The following is a 22,545-nucleotide window of genomic DNA, read 5'->3' on the forward strand; positions in this document are numbered from 1 at the left end:
GCAAAATGTTCGGAAAATTCAGCTGGTCAAGTAACAGAAAAGTCAAATAAAAAAAACAATCAAAACAGGAACGCACCACAAATTTCAGAAGAGCATCTTTTCAAAACAAAAAACATTTGAATGATACCATCGGTGCATGCAAAATATCAACAATGCAATCTCTTACTGCAAGGTTTAGAGCTGTTTGGTCCGTATGTATTAGTATGACCTTCAGCAGTACAAGACGCATGTATAATGCTCAACAAAAGCACAAGAAGAAAAATGACTATATTTTTCAGAGCAAACAGCAGGACTTCTGCCTTTTCATTAAGAGAATTGACCAGTTAATAAGGAAAACTGGTCGAGAATTGGAGACAAAAAGACCTGGTAGTGCTAATGCAACATTAGATCAAAGAAACTGTTGAATATTTCAATGAAGCTTTAAAGAAGCTCACTCCAAAATGATGGGATCAGAAAATTCTACTGATTCTGTCAAAAGGGAAATTGTACTAATTCCATTTCTCTGACAATTACTATAGTTCTCTTTCTTAGGAACAATTCTAAGATCTGGTAGTGCTAATGCAATCAAATTTCTTCTCTGATTAGTCCTATAAACAAAACTGTGCAAACGCAAAAATGCATCAGATTGAATAAAAACGGGATATGTGTTCCTCTGCTTTTACTACATACTACTACTAGTACATCGGTACAGATAAAAATACTCACTGCACTAACACACTGAAAACAGTTGGCATAGTAGGACAATGAATTCTCAGGGTATCTCGATCTGGTTAAGTCGATGAGACTAAATCCACCACGCAGCCAAACATAAATCCAACTATAACTAATTTTCCAGCACATGGTTACCAAACTAGTCCAGGCTACATAATGTGCTTAGTTGTGAGGTGGCAATATGAATATGCTTCCAAATACGGATGGCACTACAAGAAACATTGCAACTATGTTTTAAAAGATTCCACCTCACAATTACTAAATCATGCTTCAGTCGTAAGATATGTTTTGCTTCAGCATTTTCAGCAATGTTTTCTGGAAACATATCTCAGCAATGTCTTCAAGCTAACTCATTATTTCGAAGGAGAATACTCAAAGGAATAATGATATAATGGTGCAATACTGCCAAGATTAAATCTAGAGATATAACACAGGTGAAAAGCATATTTCAATTATAGGATTGAAAAAAATAAAGTAGTAGTTCTGTATGGCTAAGCTCGCACAACTGAAACATCAACCATGAAAGGAGTAGAAGGGTAAAACTAGTAAACTACTATTTACAACTGTTGCAGTTTGAAGCTAGTCAAACCTCATGCTGCTCAATAGTCTTGTCTACTTGGGCACAACAAAGCATGTTCAACCTTCATATTAGATTAGTCTCAAAAGAGCAGTTGTACGAACGCAAAATGCATCAGCTTGAATGATAATCTTAATAGGATAGGTGTTCCTCTGCTTTTCTACACACTAGTACTTCTTTCAGTGCTACACAAATAAAAATACTATACGTGCAACACCTAATGGAAACAATAGGCAGAATAGGATAGTGAAATTCTCAGGGTATCACAACATAAATCAACTGGCTAATTCAGGGCACATTGTTAGAAAAGCTTGTCCAGACTACAGAATGTGCTTAGTGATAGAGGTAGCAATATGATTTTCTTTCCAAACATGGGTGGAACAAATCAAAAATTGTACTCCCTCCGTTCCATAATTCTGGTCGCGGTTGTAGTTCAAATTTGAACTAAATCACAGCAAGAATTATATAACAGAGGGAGTAACTATTTGTTAATTTGTTTGTACCAAAAGATTGATCCATGGAACAACTAAATCATGCTTTGGTTCAGAAATTCCAGCAATGTCTTCAAGCTAATTCATTATCTCACAAGAAAGATTCTGCTAAGAGCATATTGATATTATAGTAGTACACTACCATGGGAAAGTCACAGACAGGTATTCCAGCATATGACAATTATTGCCATTGGATAGAGAATAGCAAAGCAGTAGTAATACAAGCACATCTAAAGTACAGACAATTACCGTGTTCTGCATTGGCCAAGCTCAAACAATTGAGACTTCAACCATGAAAGGAGCAGAATGTAAAACTAGTAAACTACAATACTTACAACCAAAGCACAACATTAAGTCATTAGCTTCGCATAACTGCGGCGGTTTGAAGCTCCTTGAAACCTCACGCTGCTCAATAGTCCGTCTTGGTGGGCACAAGCTGATATGCTCTAGCCAACTTGCCATCACCAGAATCAACTGATTGGCGAGACCAAAGTGTACCATTATTTTTCAGCTCAGTCCTCAACCTCAGCACCAGCGTGACCAAAGCCAAGAACAGCCCCGCGAAGACCAAACCACAGAGCAGCGAGCGGGCAAATTCCCCAATCCCCTTACTGAGCAGATAGTCCATGTCCAGGATGACTGGGAAATCCCCATCCATGCCGCCGCCCGTTTTGTTCATCCTCATTATCTCGAGCGCATTCAGTAGCCCGCTCGCTTCGCCAGGCCGGCTCATCTTCGAGCCAGTAATGGCCAGCTTCAGCACCCCTTCATCCCCAACGTCGACGACAAAGTCGATGTAATACGGATAGGCCAAGTATCCGGTGGTACCGGAAATGTCGAAATCCTTCACGGCGAGACGACCGTTGACATAGATGTTGAAGTAGAGCTGGTACATGGCCTTGCTCACGATATCACAGAAGTGCATCCGCACTAGGTACCGGTTTCCAGCAGGCACCGGGAAACCCCATGTCACATTCCCCTCCGAATCCACGGACCTCGCGGAGCTGTAGACGTTGTCGGGAGCCACCTCCCGGGTCATCTGCCTGCTGTCCTTGGGGTAGGCAATCCGGCCACCGAATGACCACGCCTTGGTACCGGATGATTCGTTGTGGACGAGGAAGCCCTCGTCGCTGACCCATGTCCTCCAGAGCGTGTCGTTGAAGGGGGTGACCTTGTGCCCGGCCACGGTGACCCGGTAGAGCGTGTCGAGGACCTGGGACGAGAGGCCGGTGGTTTGGTTGGTGGCGTTGGGTGTGACGAGGGTGGCGATGTCGCCGAGGAGCTCGTCGGGGGCCGAGAAGAGCTCGATGGCGTTGACGAAGGCGGCGGATCCGGCGTCGGGGACGAAGGTGAGGGCGAGGACGTCGGTGTGGACGGGGAGCAGGAACTCCTTGATGACGGGGGACGAGGCGGTGAAGTTGTGGAGGAGGAGGAACCCGCCCGCGCCGACGTGGAAGCGGGCGGAGGCGAGGGTGGAGTCGAGGGGGTAGAAGTGGAGGCGCAGGACGTGGTGGCCGCGGCGGCGGATGGCGAGGTCGTAGGAGGCGTGGCAGGAGAAGACGCGCGCCGCGGCGTGGAGAGGGGACGGCGGCGGGGAGGGTGCGGTGGGGGCGGTGGTGGGGAGGGTGGGGGATTGCGAGCGGAGGCGCGTGGACGCGCAGCCGGAGTCCGGGATGAAGCGGCGGCCGTCTGGGAGGAGGGCCGGGGCGGTGGCGCCGCAGGCGATGAGGTGGTTGTCCGCCGGGGCGAAGCGGGACGCGGCGGAGGCGGCGAAGAGGGCGCAGAGCAGGACAGCGGCGAGGGCGGCTGGGCCCGGCGAGGAAGCCATGGTGGGGATTGGGGTTCGGGGAAGGGGAATGGGAATTGGGGAGAAATGTAGTAGCCGGAAATGGCGATGGGGAACAGCTGGAGAAGCGCGGCTTGGATGGAATCAATTCCAGCGCGTGGAACGGACGCCGGCCGGTGGTTGGTGGGACCGCACGCGGTGTGTTGCCGTGTCGGTCGGATTTTTAGTGCGTTAGTCAGCAGCACGGGACTTTGGGACGTAGTTTGGGTCGTCGGCGTGCAGGCTTGGTTGGACACTTGAGCTTTTTTGATGGGTGGAAATAAATCTGTGGTTACTATCCGGCCCAGAGTGGCTGCTATTCATATTTTTCTATCAGGTTATGTAAAGGATCATCAACTATAAACAGAACTTCACTAAATAACTTTGTAAGAAAAATACTACAAATAAAACTAATGTTATTAATGAACCAAGTAATAACCAGAAAAATGTTGACCTGAATGTGTAGCAAACAAGTGATCTGCTAAGAGGTGTGCAACCAAAGAAAAAGAAAGCTCGGCCCAAAAAAAAGGAGAAACAAACTTGGATTGATAAGTAGAGCAATGGCGAGCGCCTAGGCAAAACACAGCTTGTTGTTCCAGCCAAAAAGGAGAAAAGGTGTGCTCTGATGTGGACATAAAATTATGGTGGCATTCATTATTAAAGTAACTAGTTTAACTTCTTTTGACGCAATAAAAAATAACAATGTACAACGTCAAGCAGAAGCGGAGAATGATTGCAGCAAGAAAGAAGCCAATCTGGAAAATGAAAAATGTGGTGGGGTGCATGGTGAAGGAGTTTGATGCATGTACAACAACAACAAAAATCGTACTGCACGATCACCCCGACATCTATCTATGAAGGTACAAAATTGTAAATTGGGTCTATGGTTTCTCGATGATATTTTGAGGAAGGCTCAGTTGGGACTCTGATATGGGTGATCCCTTCATCTAGGCTAATCCCTCACTGTCGCGAGGATATCTCCTCTCCGCTCCTTTGATCGAACACATGATATATCCATTAGAATCTGCGTGTACTTGTTCACCGATATAACAGAACTTGTTGTCCAAAACGAAAAGCTACATAAGTACTACGAATTATGCAAACGTGGAGAGAGGGAGAGAGTGGGGAGCTCAAGGATTTTTGGATGCATTAGGAGAAATAGAAGAGAGCTCTCATTATACAGAAAGATGAGGGGTACATCTTGGGAGATGGGGCAACCTTGGCCACCGACCCGAAGAAACCCTAGCCTTCCTCCCCATAAAAGGAAGAAAATAGTGAAATGATAGATATGGTAACCTACAAGGGAGGTGAATAGGTTCTACAAATTTGGTTTGAATCGCTTTTTAAGCTTTGCAAAAAATTATAAATTAGCCTAGTGCAAACTAGGTGAGGCAATCTAGATGATGATACGAAGTACTTAAAGCAATACTGCTATCACAAATTTAAATAACACAACTAAAGAGATTGGATAGAAATAATCGACGCACGCCGGAGACGCGATGTATTCCTGTGTTCCCTTCGTGTGAGGGAAGGTACGCCATGTTGGAGAGGTGTAAAATATCGCAAAGGGTTCCCAACGCCATTAAGGCTAACCTTATTTTGCAAGATCCTATCCCATGAAGGAATAGCTCAATCAATAGTGGTAGACCTTAAGGTGGTCTCCAACCACTAACAAACTTTCCACGGGCTTCCCACAAACCGCCTCTGAGCAATCCTAGCAGCCTAGGGTTTCCCCCGAACCCAAGAGTAACAAGTAAACTCGATGAACTCAAGGGGGAATGAAATATGGCTTGGTGGAATCATAGATCGAGACCTCCTATTGCTTCCTACCATATGGATTATTTGAAGGAGATATGCCCTAGAGGCAATAATAAAGTGGTTATTATTTATATCTTTATGTTTATGATAAATGTTTATATATCATGCTATAATTGTATTAACCGAAACATTAGTACATGTGTGATATATAGACAAACAAGAAGTCCCTAGTGTGCCTCTTAAACTAGCTTGTTGATTAATGGATGATTAGTTTCATAATCATGAACATTGGATGTTATTAATAACAAGGTTATGTCATTATATGAATGATATAATGGACACACCCAATTAAGCGTAGCATAAGATCTCGTCATTAAGTTATTTGCTATAAGCTTTCGATACATAGTTACCTAGTCCTTATGACCATGAGATCATGTAAATCACTTATACCGGAAAGGTACTTTGATTACACCAAACACCACTGCGTAAATGGGTGGCTATAAAGGTGGGATTAAGTATCCGGAAAGTATGAGTTGAGGCATATGGATCAACAGTGGGATTTGTCCATCCCGATGACGGATAGATATACTCTGGGCCCTCTCGGTGGAATGTCGTCTAATGTCTTGCAAGCATATGAATGAGTTCATAAGAGACCACATACCACGGTACGAGTAAAGAGTACTTGTCAGGAGACGAGGTTGAACAAGGTATAGAGTGATACCGAAGATCAAACCTCGGACAAGTAAAATATCGCGAGACAAAGGGAATTGGTATTGTATGTGAATGGTTCATTCGATCACTAAAGTCATCGTTGAATATGTGGGAGCCATTATGGATCTCCAGATCCCGCTATTGGTTATTGGTCGGAGTGAGTACTCAACCATGTCCGCATAGTTCACGAACCGTAGGGTGACACACTTAAAGTTGGATGTTGAAATGGTAGTACTTGAATATGGAATGGAGTTCGAATATTTGTTCGGAGTCCCGGATGAGATCCCGGACATCACGAGGAGTTCCGGAATGGTCCGGAGAATAAGATTCATATATAGGATGTCATTTTATGTGAAATAAAATGTCGCGGAAGGTTCTATGGAAGGTTCTAGAAGGTTCTAGAAAAGTCCGGAAGAAACCACCAAGGAAGGTGGAGTCCACATGGGACCCCACCACCATGGCGGCCAACCCTAGTGGGGGAGGAGTCCCAAGTGGACTCCCCCTTAGGGGGCCGGCCACCCCCCCATATGGGAGGTGGAACTCCCACCTTTGGTGGGAGTCCTAGCTTGGCTAGGTTTCCCCCTCTTATGGAAGGTTTTTGGTTCGGGTCTTATTCGAAGACTTTGACACCAACACTTGGGGATCCACCTATATAATGAGGGGCCAAGGGAGGGGGCCGGCCACCCTAAGACCACAAGCTGGCCGCCCCCCTTGAAGTGGCCGGCCACCCCCTCCCAAACCCTAGCCGCCCCCCGCTCCGCCCTATCTCCCGCGGAGCTTAGCGCAGCTCCGCCGGACGTCTCCACCGCCACCGACACCACGCCGTCGTCTTTGTCGGATTCAAGAGGAGCTACTACTTCCGCTGCCCGCTGGAGCAGGGGAGGTGGACGTCGTCTTCACCAACAACCGAACGTGTGACCGAGTACGGAGGTGCTGCCCGTTCGTGGCGCCGGAACCGATCGTGATCAAGATCTTCTACGCGCTTTTGCAAGCGGCAAGTGAACATCTACCGCAGCAACAAGAGCCTCATCTTGTAGGCTTTGGAATCTCTTCAAGGGTGAGACTCGATAATCCCCTCGTTGCTACCGTCTTCTAGATTGCATCTTGGCTTGGATTTCGTGTTTGCGGTAGGAAATTTTTTGTTTTCTATGCAACGTTATCCTACAGTGGTATCAGAGCCGTGTCTATGCATAGATGGTTGCACGAGTAGAACACAATGGATTGTGGGCGTTGATGCTTTTGTTATCTTTAGTTGAGTACTTTGCATCTTTGTGGCATAGTGGGATGAAGCGGCTCGGGCTAACTTTACATGACCGCATTCATGAGATTTGCTCCACGCTCGACATGCAACTTGTATTGCATAAGTGGCTTTGCGGGTGTCTGTCTCTCCTACTATAGTAAAGATTCAATTTACTCTTCTATTGACAACACTAGTATCACCGTTGTGGTTCATGTTCGTAGGTAGATTGGATCTTACTCGAAAACCCTAAACCACGTAAAATATGCAAACCAAATTAGAGAACGTCTAACTTGTTTTTGCAGGGTTTGGTGATGTGATATGGCCATAATGTGATGATGAATATGTATGAGATGATCATTATTGTATTGTGGCAACCGGCAGGAGCCTTATGGTTGTCTTTAAAATTCATGTTGAGTAGTATTTCAAAGGAGTTGTAATAGTTGCTACATGGAGGACAATCATGAAGACGGCGCCATTGACCTTGGTGCTTCGCCGACGATGATGGAGATCATGCCCGTTGATGATGGAGATCATGTCCGTGCTTTGGAGATGAAGATCAAAGGCGCAAAGACAAAAGGGCCATATCATATCACATATGAACTGCATGTGATGTTAATCCTTTTATGCATCTTATTTTGCTTAGATCGCGACGGTAGCATTATAAGATGATCCCTCTCACTAAAATCTCAAGATAATAAAGTGTTCATCCTTAGTAGCACCGTTGCCAAGACTTGTCGTTTCGAAGCATCTCGTGATGATCGGGTGTGATAGAATCAACAAGTGCATACAACGGGTGCAAGCCAGTTTTGCACATGCGGATACTAAGGTGGCCTTGACGAGCCTAGCATGTACATACATGGTCTCGGAACACGTGATACCGAAAGGTAGAGCATGAATCATATGATTGATATGATGAACACTTTGAGTGTTCGCCATTGAAGTTACATCTTGTCTCGTGATGATCGGACTTGGTGTGGTGGATTTGGTTCGTGTGATCACTAAGACAATGTGAGGGATATTGTTTTGAGTGGGAGTTCACCTAGTTTTTAATTATGTTGAATTAAAATTTGAACTCAATTTGTCATAAACATTAGTCTAAACTATTGCAAATATGTTGTAGATATGGCGTCCCCAATCAATTTTAACCAGTTCCTAGAGAAAGAAAAGCTTAAGAGCAACGGTAGCAACTTCACCGACTGGTTCCGTCATGTGAGGATTTTCCTCAATGGCGAAAATCTGCAATATGTGCTTGATGCACCGCTAGGTGACCCTCCTGCAGTAAACTGAAACCGATGAAGTAAAAGCTGTTTACGCAACTCGGAAAACTCGGTACTCTCAAGTTCGGTGTGCCATCTTATGCGATCACGGAAGCCGATCTTCAAAAACGTTTTGAGCGCCACGATCCACATGAGTTAATCAATGAGTTGAAGACTATATTTGAGACTCATGCGGCCGTGGAATGCTATGAAGCATCGAAACACTTCTTCAGTTGCATGATGGAAGAAGGTAGCTCCGTTAGTGAGCACATGCTCGCTATGACCGGGCATGCGAAGAAACTCGGTTGACTTGGAAATAGTTATTCCTAACAGACTGGGGATTAATCGTATCCTTCAATCACTGCCACCTAGTTACAAGAACTTTGTGATGAACTACAATATGCAGAACATGAATAAAGAGTTACCTGAACTCTTCTCCATGCTTAAAGCTGCTGAGATTGAGATCAAGAAAGAGCACCAAGTGTTGATGGTCAACAAAACCACCAGTTTCAAGAAACAGGGGCAAGTCTAAAGGCAAATTCAAGAAGGGTGGCAAGAAAGCTGCTACGCCTCTGTGAAACCTAAGACTGGCCCTAAACACGATCTTGAGTGCTATTCTTGCAAGGAGAAGGGACACCGGAAGTGTAATTGCTCCAAGTATTTGGCGGATCTGAAGAGCGGCCTTGTCAAGAAGAAGAAAGAAGGTATATCGATATACATGTTATAGATGTTTATCTTATCGGTTCTCGTTCTAGTACCTGGGTATTTGATCTTGGTTCGGTTGCTCATATTTGTAACTCAAAACAGGAACTAAAGAATAAACGAAGACTACTAAAGGATGAAGTGACCATGCGCGTTGGAAATGGATCCAAAGTCGATGTGATCGCTGTCGGCACACTTCCTCTACATCTACCTTCGGGATTAGTTTTAAGCCTCAATAATTGTTATTTTGTACCCGCGTTGAGCATGAACATTATATCTGGATCTTGTTTAATGCAAGACGGTTATTCATTCAAGTGCGAGAATAATGGTTGTTCTATTTTTATGAATAATATCTTTTATGGTCGAGCACCACAAAAGAATGGCTTATTTCTGTTAGATCTCGATAATAGTGATACACATATACATAACATTGATGCTAAGCGAATTAAATTGAATGATAATTCTACTTATATGTGGCACTGTCGTCTTGGTCATATTGGAGTGAAACGCATGAAGAAACTCCATACTGATGGATTACTTGAATCACTTGATTTTGAATCACTTGATAGATGCGAAGCATGTCTGATGGGAAAAATGACTAAGACTCCATTTTACAGTACGATGGAGCGAGCTCTTGACTTATTGGAAATCATACATACCGATGTGTGCGGACCAATGAGTGTAGCATCGCGCGGTGGTTATCGTTATGTTCTAACCTTCACAGATAATCTGAGTAGATATGGGTATATCTATTTCATGAAACATAAATCCGAGACTTTTGAGAAGTTTAAGGAATTCCAAAGTGAAGTAGAAAATCAACGTAACAAGAAGATTAAATTTCTACGATCTGATCGTGGAGGTGAATATCTGAGTTATGAGTTTGGCATGCATTTAAAGAAATGCGGAATACTTTCACAATTGACACCGCCGGGAACACCACAACGAAACGGTGTGTCCGAACGTCGTAATCGAACTCTCTTAGATATGGTTCGTTCTATGATGTCTCTTACTGATTTGCCGTTATCATTTTGGAGTTATGCATTAGAGACAGCCGCATTCACTTTAAATAGAGCACCATCGAAATCCGTAGAAACGACACCGTATGAATTATGGTTTAATAAGAAACCTAAGCTGTCGTTCCTGAAAGTTTGGGGTTGCGAAGCCTATGTAAAGAAGTTACAACCGGACAAGCTAGAACCCAAAGCGGAGAAATGCGTCTTCATAGGATACCCTAAGGAAACTATAGGGTACACTTTCTATCACAGATCCGAAGGCAAAATCTTTGTTGCTAAGAACGGAACCTTTCTTGAGAAAGAATTTCTCACTAAAGAAGTATTTGGAAGAAAAGTAGAACTCGATGAGATTGATGAATCTATACTCGTTGATCAGAGTAGCGCGATGCAGGAAGTTGTACCAGTACCGCCTACACCAACAACAGAGGAAGCTAATGATAATGATCATGAAACTTCAAACGAGATAGCTACTGAACCTCGCAGATCGACAAGGGAACGTGCCACTCCTGATTGGTATGATCCTTGTCTAAATGTCATGATTGTGGACAACAATGATGAGGACCCTGCGACGTATGAAGAAGCGATGATGAGCCCAGATTCCAACAAATGGCAAGAAGCCATGAAATCCGAAATGGGATCCATGTATGATAACAAAGTATGGACTTTGGTAGACTTACATGATAGCCGCAAGGCTGTCGAGAATAAATGGATCTTCAAGAGAAAAACAGATGCGATGGTAATATTATCGTCTATAAAGCTCGACTTGTCGCAAAGGGTTTCCGACAAATTCAAGGAGTTGACTACGATGAGACTTTCTCACCTGTAGCAAAGCTAAAATCTGTAAGGATTTTGTTAGCAATAGCTGCATTTTTCAATTATGAGATTTGGCAGATGGATGTCAAAACGGCATTCCTTAATGGAGACATTGAGGAAGAGTTGTATATGGTACAACCCAAAGGTTTTGTCGATCCTAAAAATGCTGACAAAGTATGCAAACTTCAGCGTTCAATTTATGGACTGAAGCAAGCATCGAGAAGTTGGAACCGACGCTTTGATAAGGTGATCAAAGACTTTGGGTTTATACAGTGTCATGGAGAGGCCTGTATTTACAAGAAAGTGAGTGGGAGCTCTGTAGCATTCCCGATATTATATGTAGATGACATATTATTGATCGGGAATGATATAGAACTATTAAGCAGTGTAAAAGGTTATTTGAATAATAGTTTTTCAATGAAAGACCTTGGTGAAGCATCGTATATATTGGGCATCAAGATTTATAGAGATAGATCAAGACGTCTAATAGGGCTATCACAGAGTACATACCTGGACAAGATTCTAAAGAAATTTAGAATGGACGAAAGTAAGAAAGGATTCTTACCTATGTTACCAGGCAAGGTCTTGAGTAAGACTCAAGGTCCGGCTACGGCAGAAGAAAGAGAAAGGATGAGTCAGATCCCCTATGCCTCGGCGATGGGCTCTATCATGTATGCCATGCTATGTACAAGACCGGATATAGCACATGCTGTTAGTTTGACTAGCAGATATCAAAGTGATCCAGGAATGGAACACTGGACAGCGGTCAAGAATATCCTGGAGTACTTGAAAAGAACTAAGGATATGTTTCTTTGTTATGGAGGTGACCAAGAGCTCGTTGTAACTAGTTACACCGATGCAAGTTGGAACACTGATCCTGATGACTCTAAGTCACAGTCTGGGTACGTGTTTATATTGAATGGTGCTGCAGTAAGCTGGGCAAGCTCGAAGCAGCGCACGGTGGCGAACTCCCCAACCGAATCGCAGTACATAGCGGCTTCAGAGGCTTCATCAGAAGCGGTATGGATGAAGAGGTTCATTGTAGAGCTCGGTGTGGTTCCTAGTGCATTGGACCCATTAATCATTTACTGTGATAACATGGGTGCCATCGCCAATGCACAAGAGCCAAGGTCACACAAGAGGCTGAAGCATATCAAGCTGCGTTACCACTCGATTCGCGAGTACATCGAAGATGGAGAAGTAAAGATTTGCAAAGTACACACTGATCTGAATGTAGCAGATCCGTTGACTAAAGCTCTCCCTAGGGCTAAGCATGACCAACACCAGAATACCATGGGTGTTAGGTACATTACAATGTACTCTAGATTATTGACTCTAGTGCAAGTGGGAGACTGAAGGAGATATGCCCTAGAGGCAATAATAAAGTGGTTATTATTTATATCTTTATGTTTATGATAAATGTTTATATATCATGCTATAATTGTATTAACCGAAACATTAGTACATGTGTGATATATAGACAAACAAGAAGTCCCTAGTGTGCCTCTTAAACTAGCTTGTTGATTAATGGATGATTAGTTTCATAATCATGAACATTGGATGTTATTAATAACAAGGTTATGTCATTATATGAATGATATAATGGACACACCCAATTAAGCGTAGCATAAGATCTCGTCATTAAGTTATTTGCTATAAGCTTTCGATACATAGTTACCTAGTCCTTATGACCATGAGATCATGTAAATCACTTATACCGGAAAGGTACTTTGATTACACCAAACACCACTGCGTAAATGGGTGGCTATAAAGGTGGGATTAAGTATCCGGAAAGTATGAGTTGAGGCATATGGATCAACAGTGGGATTTGTCCATCTCGATGACGGATAGATATACTCTGGGCCCTCTCGGTGGAATGTCGTCTAATGTCTTGCAAGCATATGAATGAGTTCATAAGAGACCACATACCACGGTACGAGTAAAGAGTACTTGTCAGGAGATGAGGTTGAACAAGGTATAGAGTGATACCGAAGATCAAACCTCGGACAAGTAAAATATCGCGAGACAAAGGGAATTGGTATTGTATGTGAATGGTTCATTCGATCACTAAAGTCATCGTTGAATATGTGGGAGCCATTATGGATCTCCAGATCCCGCTATTGGTTATTGGTCGGAGTGAGTACTCAACCATGTCCGCATAGTTCACGAACCGTAGGGTGACACACTTAAAGTTGGATGTTGAAATGGTAGTACTTGAATATGGAATGGAGTTCGAATATTTGTTCGGAGTCCCGGATGAGATCCCGGACATCACGAGGAGTTCCAGAATGGTCCGGAGAATAAGATTCATATATAGGATGTCATTTTATGTGAAATAAAATGTCGCGGAAGGTTCTATGGAAGGTTCTAGAAGGTTCTAGAAAAGTCCGGAAGAAACCACCAAGGAAGGTGGAGTCCACATGGGACTCCACCTCCATGGCCGGCCAACCCTAGTGGGGGAGGAGTCCCAAGTGGACTCCCCTTAGGGGCCGGCCACCCCCATATGGGAGGTGGAACTCCCACCTTTGGTGGGAGTCCTAGCTTGGCTAGGTTTCCCCCTCTTATGGAAGGTTTTTGGTTCGGGTCTTATTCGAAGACTTTGACACCAACACTTGGGGATCCACCTATATAATGAGGGGCCAAGGGAGGGGGCCGGCCACCCTAAGACCACAAGCTGGCCGCCCCCCTTGAAGTGGCCGGCCACCCCCTCCCAAACCCTAGCCGCCCCCCTCTCCTCCATATCTCCCGCGTAGCTTAGCGAAGCTCCGCCGGACTTCTCCACCGCCACCGACACCACGCCGTCGTGCTGTCGGATTCAAGAGGAGCTACTACTTCTGCTGCCCGCTGGAACGGGGAGGTGGACGTCATCTTCATCAACAACCGAACGTGTGACCGAGTACGGAGGTGCTGCCCGTTCGTGGCGCCGGAACCGATCGTGATCAAGATCTTCTACGCGCTTTTGCAAGCGGCAAGTGAACATCTACCGCAGCAACAAGAGCCTCATCTTGTAGGCTTTGGAATCTCTTCAAGGGTGAGACTCGATAATCCCCTCGTTGCTACCGTCTTCTAGATTGCATCTTGGCTTGGATTTCGTGTTTGCGGTAGGAAATTTTTTGTTTTCTATGCAACGTTATCCTACATTATTTGTTGGTGGAATTGGAGACTGAAAGTGCATGGTGCCCCCATGTGTGGTTTTGGTACTTAATGGCAATTCCTATGGACTAATATTTGCGTTGAGTTGTATTTATATGATTTGTCCATCGGCAATGCTTGAAACATATGTTGGCATCAAGGTTGCAACAAGAAGAAAATGAAGAAGATTAAGTGACAAGTATGTCTTGAAGGAGAATATTGAGTGAGAACTCATGTGTATCTTCAAGACATCAATAAGACGAAGAAAGAAGAAATTTTGTGCAAGTTCAAGATGAACCATCTCGAAGAGATCATATGCTTGAAGCTCAAGATTAAGATGAAGCTTTCCATCCATATGGTGTTCATGGATATGTGAATATGTGCCGAAGGACAAGCTCTCCCATAGTGGATTATGGTGGAGCAATTCTCAAGACTTCATCAAACAAGAAAAATCAAGAAAGGCGTTCCATACTGTTGCGGCGAAGATCGTCATCATCTAGCTCAAGTGGAATGCACAAGGTTAAGGTTTGTTCTTGATAGGTTTTCATTCTTATCGGTCTCGTGATTTAGTTGGGAAACCGATTTATAGGTTAGTTGTCGTACTATCAACAGGGTCCTCGAGAGAGAAACTCGATCGTATCGTTCGAAGAGAGCTCAAACCTTTGCATCCTTGCATCATATTTCTTGGTTTTTATTTGGATATTATCCATATGGTGTTTTAGATCTTGTTCTTACTCTCATGACAAGCTCTAATTCAACGAAAACGGATTTCGCATGAAATACTTGTTGCTTTTTCGACATTGGGGTTTTCTCAGTTCTTCGTATTGAGGGGATTCACCTCTAAATTCGTGGAAACATATACCCACTTTTTCTTAAGATTTTCAATATTTTTGGGGTAGATCTTGTCATCCTATTTCCAACAAAAATTGTTTCACGTAAATCAGAGTTTTCTAACTCAAGTTGTTGCATTTTCGATATTGGAGGTATTACCGGTTTGTCTTTTATAGATAGGTAAAACCTTTCATCATTTCTTTCTATCCTACTTTAATGAAATATATAAGATGGTTATCTGCATGATATTGTAGTGCTTTTTGCTAGCTTTGAAACGAGTCCGAGTTGATCAAAATCGGAGTTCGTATGTGAAAATGGCGGCGTTTTCAGTTTATGGTGTCTGCCTGACAAGGCTAGCCTGGAAGGTCCGGTCTTGGTCCGGGAAAATTCGAGAGAGCACAAAAAAATTGGTCTGACCCAAGCTGGAAGGTCCGACCTACGGGATTTTTCTAGTTCCAATTCCAATGGCTAGATTTCAATTTTGGGGGAATAAATGGGTCCCTTCTTCCCCCTTGGTCTGGTTGCTTCTACCTATCTCTCTCTACCCCATTATTGACTTTGAAGCTTCCCTTTTCTATCTAATCCCTCCATGATTCTTTTACCCATTTGAGGGAAAAGAGAGGTGATCCAGGTCTACACCTTGACCAATCAAATCCCTCTCTTTGTGAGGGGAATCCACTAGATCTAGATCTTAGTGAATTTTTTTTCTCATCCTTTGTTAGTGTATTTTTCTCAATCCCCAAGACGAGGGAGTTGTGAGGGAAATTTAATCCCCAAGATATGCAAAGGATTGAGCTCCCTAAGACGATGCAATCAAGTTACTCAACCGAAAGCACCTCTTGATAGTGCGGCTATCTATCCTATAACCCGGTCTCTCAACAACCACCTCGAGAACGGTAAAAGGAAAACCTAGCAAGGCCATACCGTTTCCTTGTGCATCCCGCTTGATCTTGATGATAACTCTTCAAGCTCCACTCAAGCCGGAGTGCCTCACTTGATCATTGTTGCTTCATGAAGACTTATAAATGCTCCCCCATACACCATGATGGGAAAGCTCTATTGATGCACATCTTCACATGTCCATTATCACCAAATGGACGACAAGTTTGAAGCATATGATCCTCTTGAGATGCTCAACTTGAACTTGCCCAACTCAACCTTGATGACGATCACCACTTGATGTCATTCTCTCATGGGCTATATGAGATCTCAGTTTTGATGCATGCCCATGGAAAGATACCTAACCCACATAGATAAACACAAGGGCACATATATGATGGGTTAGTTCATAAAGCATAATTGACAAGGCTTACCATACCACATGACTTCACGTGGCACATTCTTCATGCTTCATGTGTTGACCAAACTTGAATCTATTCTTCACTCTTTGTATTGGTCAACCTTCTATCTTCTCATGCTCTATCATATTATCTTGAGGTGTATAAAGAATTCTTCATTTGTTTGCACGCTCTAAATCTTAGTTAACCATAGCTCAACTTATGAGACTATCATGACACCGACTTAGAGCCATATCTTTAATTCTTCACTCGGAATCAAGAACTCAAGATCTTGATCATTCATTGCTTAACACATAAGATAGAGCATGGCTAATATTGAGTTCCACATAAGAACTCCATCTTCTTTTCTTCTTCTTGATCATATCACATATATGTCTTCAAATCGGTGATCTTGATGCCAGTACTCAAGTTATATCTTTATCTTCATGGCATCCATACTTGAATCCAACACATGAACTACAAGTAGTACCTATAGAATATTCCTTCATATAAACTCAATGAAAACAGTATATTAGTCCATAGGGGTTGTCATTAATTACCGAAACCACACATAGTGGCAATGTACCCTTACACTTGTCCCTTAGCCAATGGGGGGTCTATGATCACCTTCCATCAACACATGTGGACTATAAAATGTGTATGACACTTGTAGGTAACATTAGTGCACAACTTAGATCTGGTATCATCATCACCTAAAATAAGGGTAAAGTGTAAAATACCCTTATGGATAGGTCGGGTGTGGCTAGGCCCCTCCTGCTAAAACCCTAGACGGCCCCTTGGGGCAAGTGGGCATGGCCGTCTAGCCCATATGGCCTCCTAAGGGGCCATGCAACCACCCTTGGGGCCCGTGCCAATTCGGCCACCCCAAGGCCCCCCTCCGGCAGTTTTACCTAATGCCTAGAGGCCTTTTACTCCTTAATAAAATTCATTGAAGCAATTTCGATAAATTTCTAATTCAATAACAAAACACCTGCGGACTTTGGAACACTTATGTCTCTCTCGAACATATTCAATATCTTCCAAACTATTCCGATGATACTCACCCATGCATGTAGTAATATAAAATCAGTAAAACTTAAGCATGTGATCGAATAGGTTTGGTAGCATACAAGCATGACTCAAAAACTCTTTAATACAAATAACCAATAGTGGGACATTGTACGCCCATGGTGGCTCTTATACATACACAAATAACTTCGAGCGAACCTTGTGATATTCATTCATAAACTAATCCCTTTGATTCACGATATAATGAAAGCCCGAGCTGACATTTAGGTATCCCCGTGATTCAACTCTTGATCAGTGTACCAGTTATCCTCATTCCGCTTTCATTCTCTTTTCTCGTTTCGTATTGAGATGTCTTGTGATCATTATAATAATGTGTTTAGCTAGATGATAAGGTGACATCTAATACCGAGGGGACCCGGAGCATATCTCTTTGTAGTCTAGAGGAGCAATATCCCAGCCTTGAACTATCCAAGTCTTAGACACACTTTCCAATATACTTGAAGGTCACCTTTATGATTAGCCAGTTATGTTGTAACGTTTGGTGAGTTCAAGGCACACCTTCTAGTATGTGGGTACTATTGGGTTGGGTAACACATTAGAAAACAAAGAAAAAGTCCTACCAACAAAGCCCAAGATCTCCATGAAGATAGTAGGTTTGATCGGATCTTTGCCAACAATTGCAGGGGAGAGGAGATGTTGGTGAAGAATGTTGATGTTGATTTCTGCATCTTAGATTATACCTCCCAACCCCGAGAATTATCCCTCCTGTTCGAGGATCGAACACGGCCCCTATGCCGGTATCCACGCGTACAAAGTCACCAATTCAACAACGCTTCCACGTCCAAAATGAATAACTACCAGAGACATAATTGTGGAACAAAGGGAATGCGTGCAAGAGAGTCAATCCATCAAAGAGAGGGGGGGGGGGGGGGGTGGCATTTTCAATCTTTCCGATACTTTTCTGGTGTAGTTCTCTCATGTTCCCAACAATTGCAGTACTCAACAAATTTGATGATCCTTAAGCATGTGATCCACACAGGTTCTAATAGCGAAATCTGAACATTTATATTAATTCCTACACATACATGAATTGAGCGAACCTTTTGTTCCCATTAAAATCATTTTTCTACAAATCCGAGGGCTACAAATTATGTTTGCAGACCTCATGTCCCCCCCTGATATAATCAACCTACTCAACAATTGGTGCACCCTAAGACGACCGGTCCATGCGACATGCATGTGGCGTTCAGATGATTCAGAGAACGCGGAAGGAATTACTGGTTCAGAACTTGAGATGATTCAGAGAATGTGGAAGGAACATCAATTGGTACAATCGGCGCACGAACTGGATCATCGTCCCTCGCCGCGGGCGTCTAGCTGCGAGAACACCTGGCTGTCGGAGACGTCCGTCATGGTCATGACCGTCTCGTCCGCTTCGTCCATGGACAAGTTGGTCGACGAAGGCACCCACCGCGGCACGACCATGTCGGCGGGGAGCTGCGTGGTGACGGCGCCGCTGTCCTCGAACGCGTCCCTGTTGACTTGCGTCTCCTGAAGCTGCAGGCAGTACTCGAGGTTCCACACCACCTCGCCCATGGTCGGCCGGTCGACTCCGTACTCCTCGAGGCACTTCTCGGCGGTCTCGGCGAACTTGCGCAGCGAGTTCTCGTTCACCTCGCCGGCGATCCTGGCGTCGACGATCTTGTCGAGCTGGCCTTCGGCGTGCATCCTCAGCGCCCACTCGGCGATGTTGATCTGGTCGCGGTCCAGGCTCTGGTCGATCACCGGGCGCGCGCAGAGCACCTCGAAGAGCACCACGCCGAAGGAGTAGACGTCGGAGCGGTCCGTCAGCTGCTGCGTCTTGAAGTACTCCGGGTCCAGGTACCCGAAGCTGCCCTTCACCGCCGTGCTCACGTGCGTCTCCCCGAACGACGGCCCGATGCGCGACAGCCCGAAGTCGGCCACCTTGGCGATCACGCCGCCGGCGCTGCCCTCGCCGGCGCCGAGGAGGATGTTGGTCGACTTGACGTCGCGGTGGATGATGTTCTCCGAGTAGCCCGAGTGCAGGTAGTGCAGGCCCCTCGCGGCGCCGATGCAGATCTCCAGCCGCTGCTTCCACGACAGCGACGGCTCGTCGGAGCCGTACAGGTGGCCCCGCAGCGTGCCCTTCTCCATGTACTCGTACACCAGGATCATCTCCCCCTGCTCGTTGCAGTACCCGATGAGCGACACCAGGTGGCGGTGCCGGATGCTGGACAGCACCACGATCTCCGTCTGGAACTCCGGGAGCCCCTGCTTGGAGGCGCGCATGGCGCGCTTCACCGCCACGGGCGTGCCGTCGCGGGGGAGCACGCCCTTGTACACGTTCCCGAACCCGCCCACGCCGATGAGGTTGCGGTCGTGGAAGTTGTCCGTGGCTCCCTTGATCTCGGCCAGCGGGACGTGCAGTTTCGTGCTCACCCTCTGCATCCTGTCGCCGGTGCCCTCGCTGGACCGGTTCGTCGACTGGTCGGGCCAGCCGGAGGCGCTGTCGGGCGTGTACGGCGTCCACGGCGGCGGCGGCATCTGCGTGTTCTCCTTCTCGTCCAGCGCCGCCTGCCTCCGCCTCTTGGGCCGCACGACGAAAAACCAGAGTAGCACGCAACCAAGAAGTGCGGCGCCGAGCACCACCGAGAGCGCGATGACCATGATCGTGGTTTTTTTCTTCCCGGCGCCCGACCGTTTGAGGGTCGGATCGGCGGGTCGAAGCTTCATGATCTCCAGCCCGTTGAGTATGCCGGCCCCGTTGCTCTTCGGCGGCGACCTACCGATGCTGACGGTGAGGTTCCCGGCGCGTGGAGCCCTGGCCGCGTAATCAAAGTAGAAGGCCACGTTGGACTGGGTCACCTGGGGCAGGTCCTTGGGCGAAAAATCGATGGCGCCAATGGCCTGCGCGACGTAGATGTTGAACCTGATGCCTTGTCCGACGACGGAGCTGAACATCTCGTAGTCGCAGAAGTGGAGGCGGACAAGGTAGTTGGCTCCTGCGTCCGCCGGGAACGTCCACGTGACATTGAAGTTGTTCGCCCGCGTCAAGTCCGTCAAGTTCGGCTCGCGCTGCGTCTTGTACACGACGTCCGGCGCCAGGTCGCTTGTGTAGCCACTGTAGATGATGCCGGTAGCGGTGCTGTTCACCACCGACTGTCCGGGAGCGCCGTGGAGGAACGGCCCGTCGGGGAGCCACGTCCGCCAGAGCGTGCCGTTCTCCGGGGTCACCTTGTCCCCCCCGACGTTGAGGCGGTACACCGTCTCCAGCGCGTCCTGCGGCCAGGCTGACAGGTCGTTGCTCGACAGGGCGCCCACCGGCACCACCGAGCTGTTCCACAGCAGCTCCGTTGGGGCCGGGAAGAGCTCCACGGCGTTGACGAACGCGGTGGAGCCGGCGTCCGGGGTGAACTTGATGGTGAAAGCGCCGGACCCGGAGCCGCTCGGGACGAAGAACTCCTTGACGACGCCGGCGGTGGACGGCGAGAAGGAGGGCAGCAGGGCGAAGGTGTCGAGGACCGAGACGGTGAAGCGCGCGGAGGAGAGGCTGGCGACCGGGAAGAAGTGGAGGCGCAGGACGAGGAACGGCGCCGCGGGAGCGGGGATGCGGTAGGAGAAGTCGGAGGTGCCGGCGCGCGCGGCGGCGTAGAGAGGCGAGGCCGCGTTGGAGGTCGCGACCACGAAGGAGCCGCGCCCGTTGGAGAGGTACGTGGTGTCCGGGACGAAGGTGCGGCTGGGGGAGTCGGACGGGAAGGCGACGCTGGCGCTGGCGCCGCACGCGAGGAAGGAGGAGGAGTCCGGGGAGATGGCGGCGAGCGCGGCGCGCGGGAGGAGCGTGGCGAGGAGGAGGATGAAGAGGACGGCCATTGAGGTGGTGGTGCTGGAGTGGTGCCGTGCGGCTGTGGCCGGCCGTGGCGCGTGCATGCGGGTGGTGGAAGATGATCGGGGGGATAAGTGCGGGCGGTGGTGGAAGGTGCAGAGCGGGAGTGGTGTGTTGACTCGGGCAGGGGGAAGGTGGACTTGGACTTGGAAAGTTAAGGTGATTGGTGCGCCCGTGTGTGTTCGTTCGGCAGCGCACGTTGGACTGGAGTGCTGTAGGCCTGTAGGGGGAACTGATTGGGTCATACGAAATTCCAATTTAATTCGCCCCACCGGTCAAGTGGATACTACTCATTTGTTTCGCTGAAAAGAACTCTTATTAATTTGGATGTTTTTTTCATGCTTCATGATTGCATTGTGTCTGTGCAAGATATTTAACGTGAGAACGCGAGCACACGTCTTCTCAAAAGCTAACTATGCTTAAGCTTAATTATGGTGTGTCCCTCTAAAGGCTAAATCATGGGCCTCTCGGTGTCATGGCATTAACACACAAGAATGCGATTGCTCAGGAGAAGAACCCTTTGGATGATGCACAACTGTTACCCGACAAGATAGCGAAGGGAGTTGAAGACATAGAATGCACTTCATAAATCTTCAAGAGAAATGTTAAGTTTTGTGAGGTTAAAGCTCAGCTTTGGCTCCTTCCCATATTTGGTTGAATGTTAAATATATTGTGGAAATGTTAAGGGAGATAGAGACATAAAATGCATTTAATAAATCTTTTTAAAAATATGTTATGTTTTGTGAGGTTAAAGCTCATGTTTGGTTTCTTCCCATAATTGATTGAATGTTCAATATGTTATCGAATTGTGTTTGTGCAACCCATAAATGTGGAAATGCAGTTTTTTTTATGTTGAGGGTTGAAATTCTCAAACAAATAAAATAAAATCATATCGACCAGTAGAGGCCCTAGTTATGATCAAGTTGTAATGCTACGACGCTATAATGAATTAGGCATGGCCGAGATATTGCTTGTTAGCAACATTTACCCCCTCACCCCTCTCTTAGCACTACAGTAGCTTGGGCTTCTCCACCCGCAGATTGGGCCGATCCGAGACCTCCTCCGGTGGAATAGCCGGCATGAGTTGGTCGAGGAGACGCGTCAGAGTAGATAAGAGTAGGTTTAGGGGTAGATCTAGTCTAGTTTCATGTTTTGCCATGTGGTGTATGGTGTGATGCCGTGGGGAGTTTGGCGGCGGTGGAGTTGGAGCTGCTCCCTACGGCTGGTGGTGGCGTTGCTGCTGCTCGCAGCGCTCCGATGGTCGGAGCCGGAGGC

The 22,545-nt window shown here is 46.3% G+C and overlaps 2 protein-coding genes across 2 annotated transcripts; both read right to left on the reverse strand.

Annotated features, from left to right (window-relative positions):
- Nucleotides 1-1,954: 1,954 nt before the first annotated feature.
- On the reverse strand, nt 1,955-3,692 carry LOC127297286 (probable receptor-like protein kinase At5g24010). The gene has a single exon (XM_051327583.2). The coding sequence runs from the start codon at nt 3,605-3,607 to the stop codon at nt 2,189-2,191; it is 1,419 nt and encodes a 472-aa protein (XP_051183543.1). The 5' UTR covers nt 3,608-3,692; the 3' UTR covers nt 1,955-2,188.
- A 14,720-nt stretch (nt 3,693-18,412) lies between these two features.
- Nucleotides 18,413-21,372, reverse strand: LOC127297287 (probable receptor-like protein kinase At5g59700). The gene has a single exon (XM_051327584.2). It carries the CDS (start codon nt 21,312-21,314, stop codon nt 18,717-18,719), a length of 2,598 nt encoding a protein of 865 aa, XP_051183544.1. The 5' UTR covers nt 21,315-21,372; the 3' UTR covers nt 18,413-18,716.
- Between the last annotated feature and the right edge of the window lie 1,173 nt (nt 21,373-22,545).

Source organism: Lolium perenne, chromosome 4, assembly GCF_019359855.2.
Source record: "Lolium perenne isolate Kyuss_39 chromosome 4, Kyuss_2.0, whole genome shotgun sequence".
Lineage (NCBI taxonomy): Eukaryota > Viridiplantae > Streptophyta > Magnoliopsida > Poales > Poaceae > Lolium > Lolium perenne.

What these genes read in the sequence shown, in the direction of transcription:
- LOC127297286 (XM_051327583.2), bottom strand. Translation starts at nt 3,607, where the DNA reads ATGGCTTCCTCGCCGGGCCCAGCCGCCCTCGCCGCTGTCCTGCTCTGC.
- LOC127297287 (XM_051327584.2), bottom strand. Translation starts at nt 21,314, where the DNA reads ATGCACGCGCCACGGCCGGCCACAGCCGCACGGCACCACTCCAGCACC.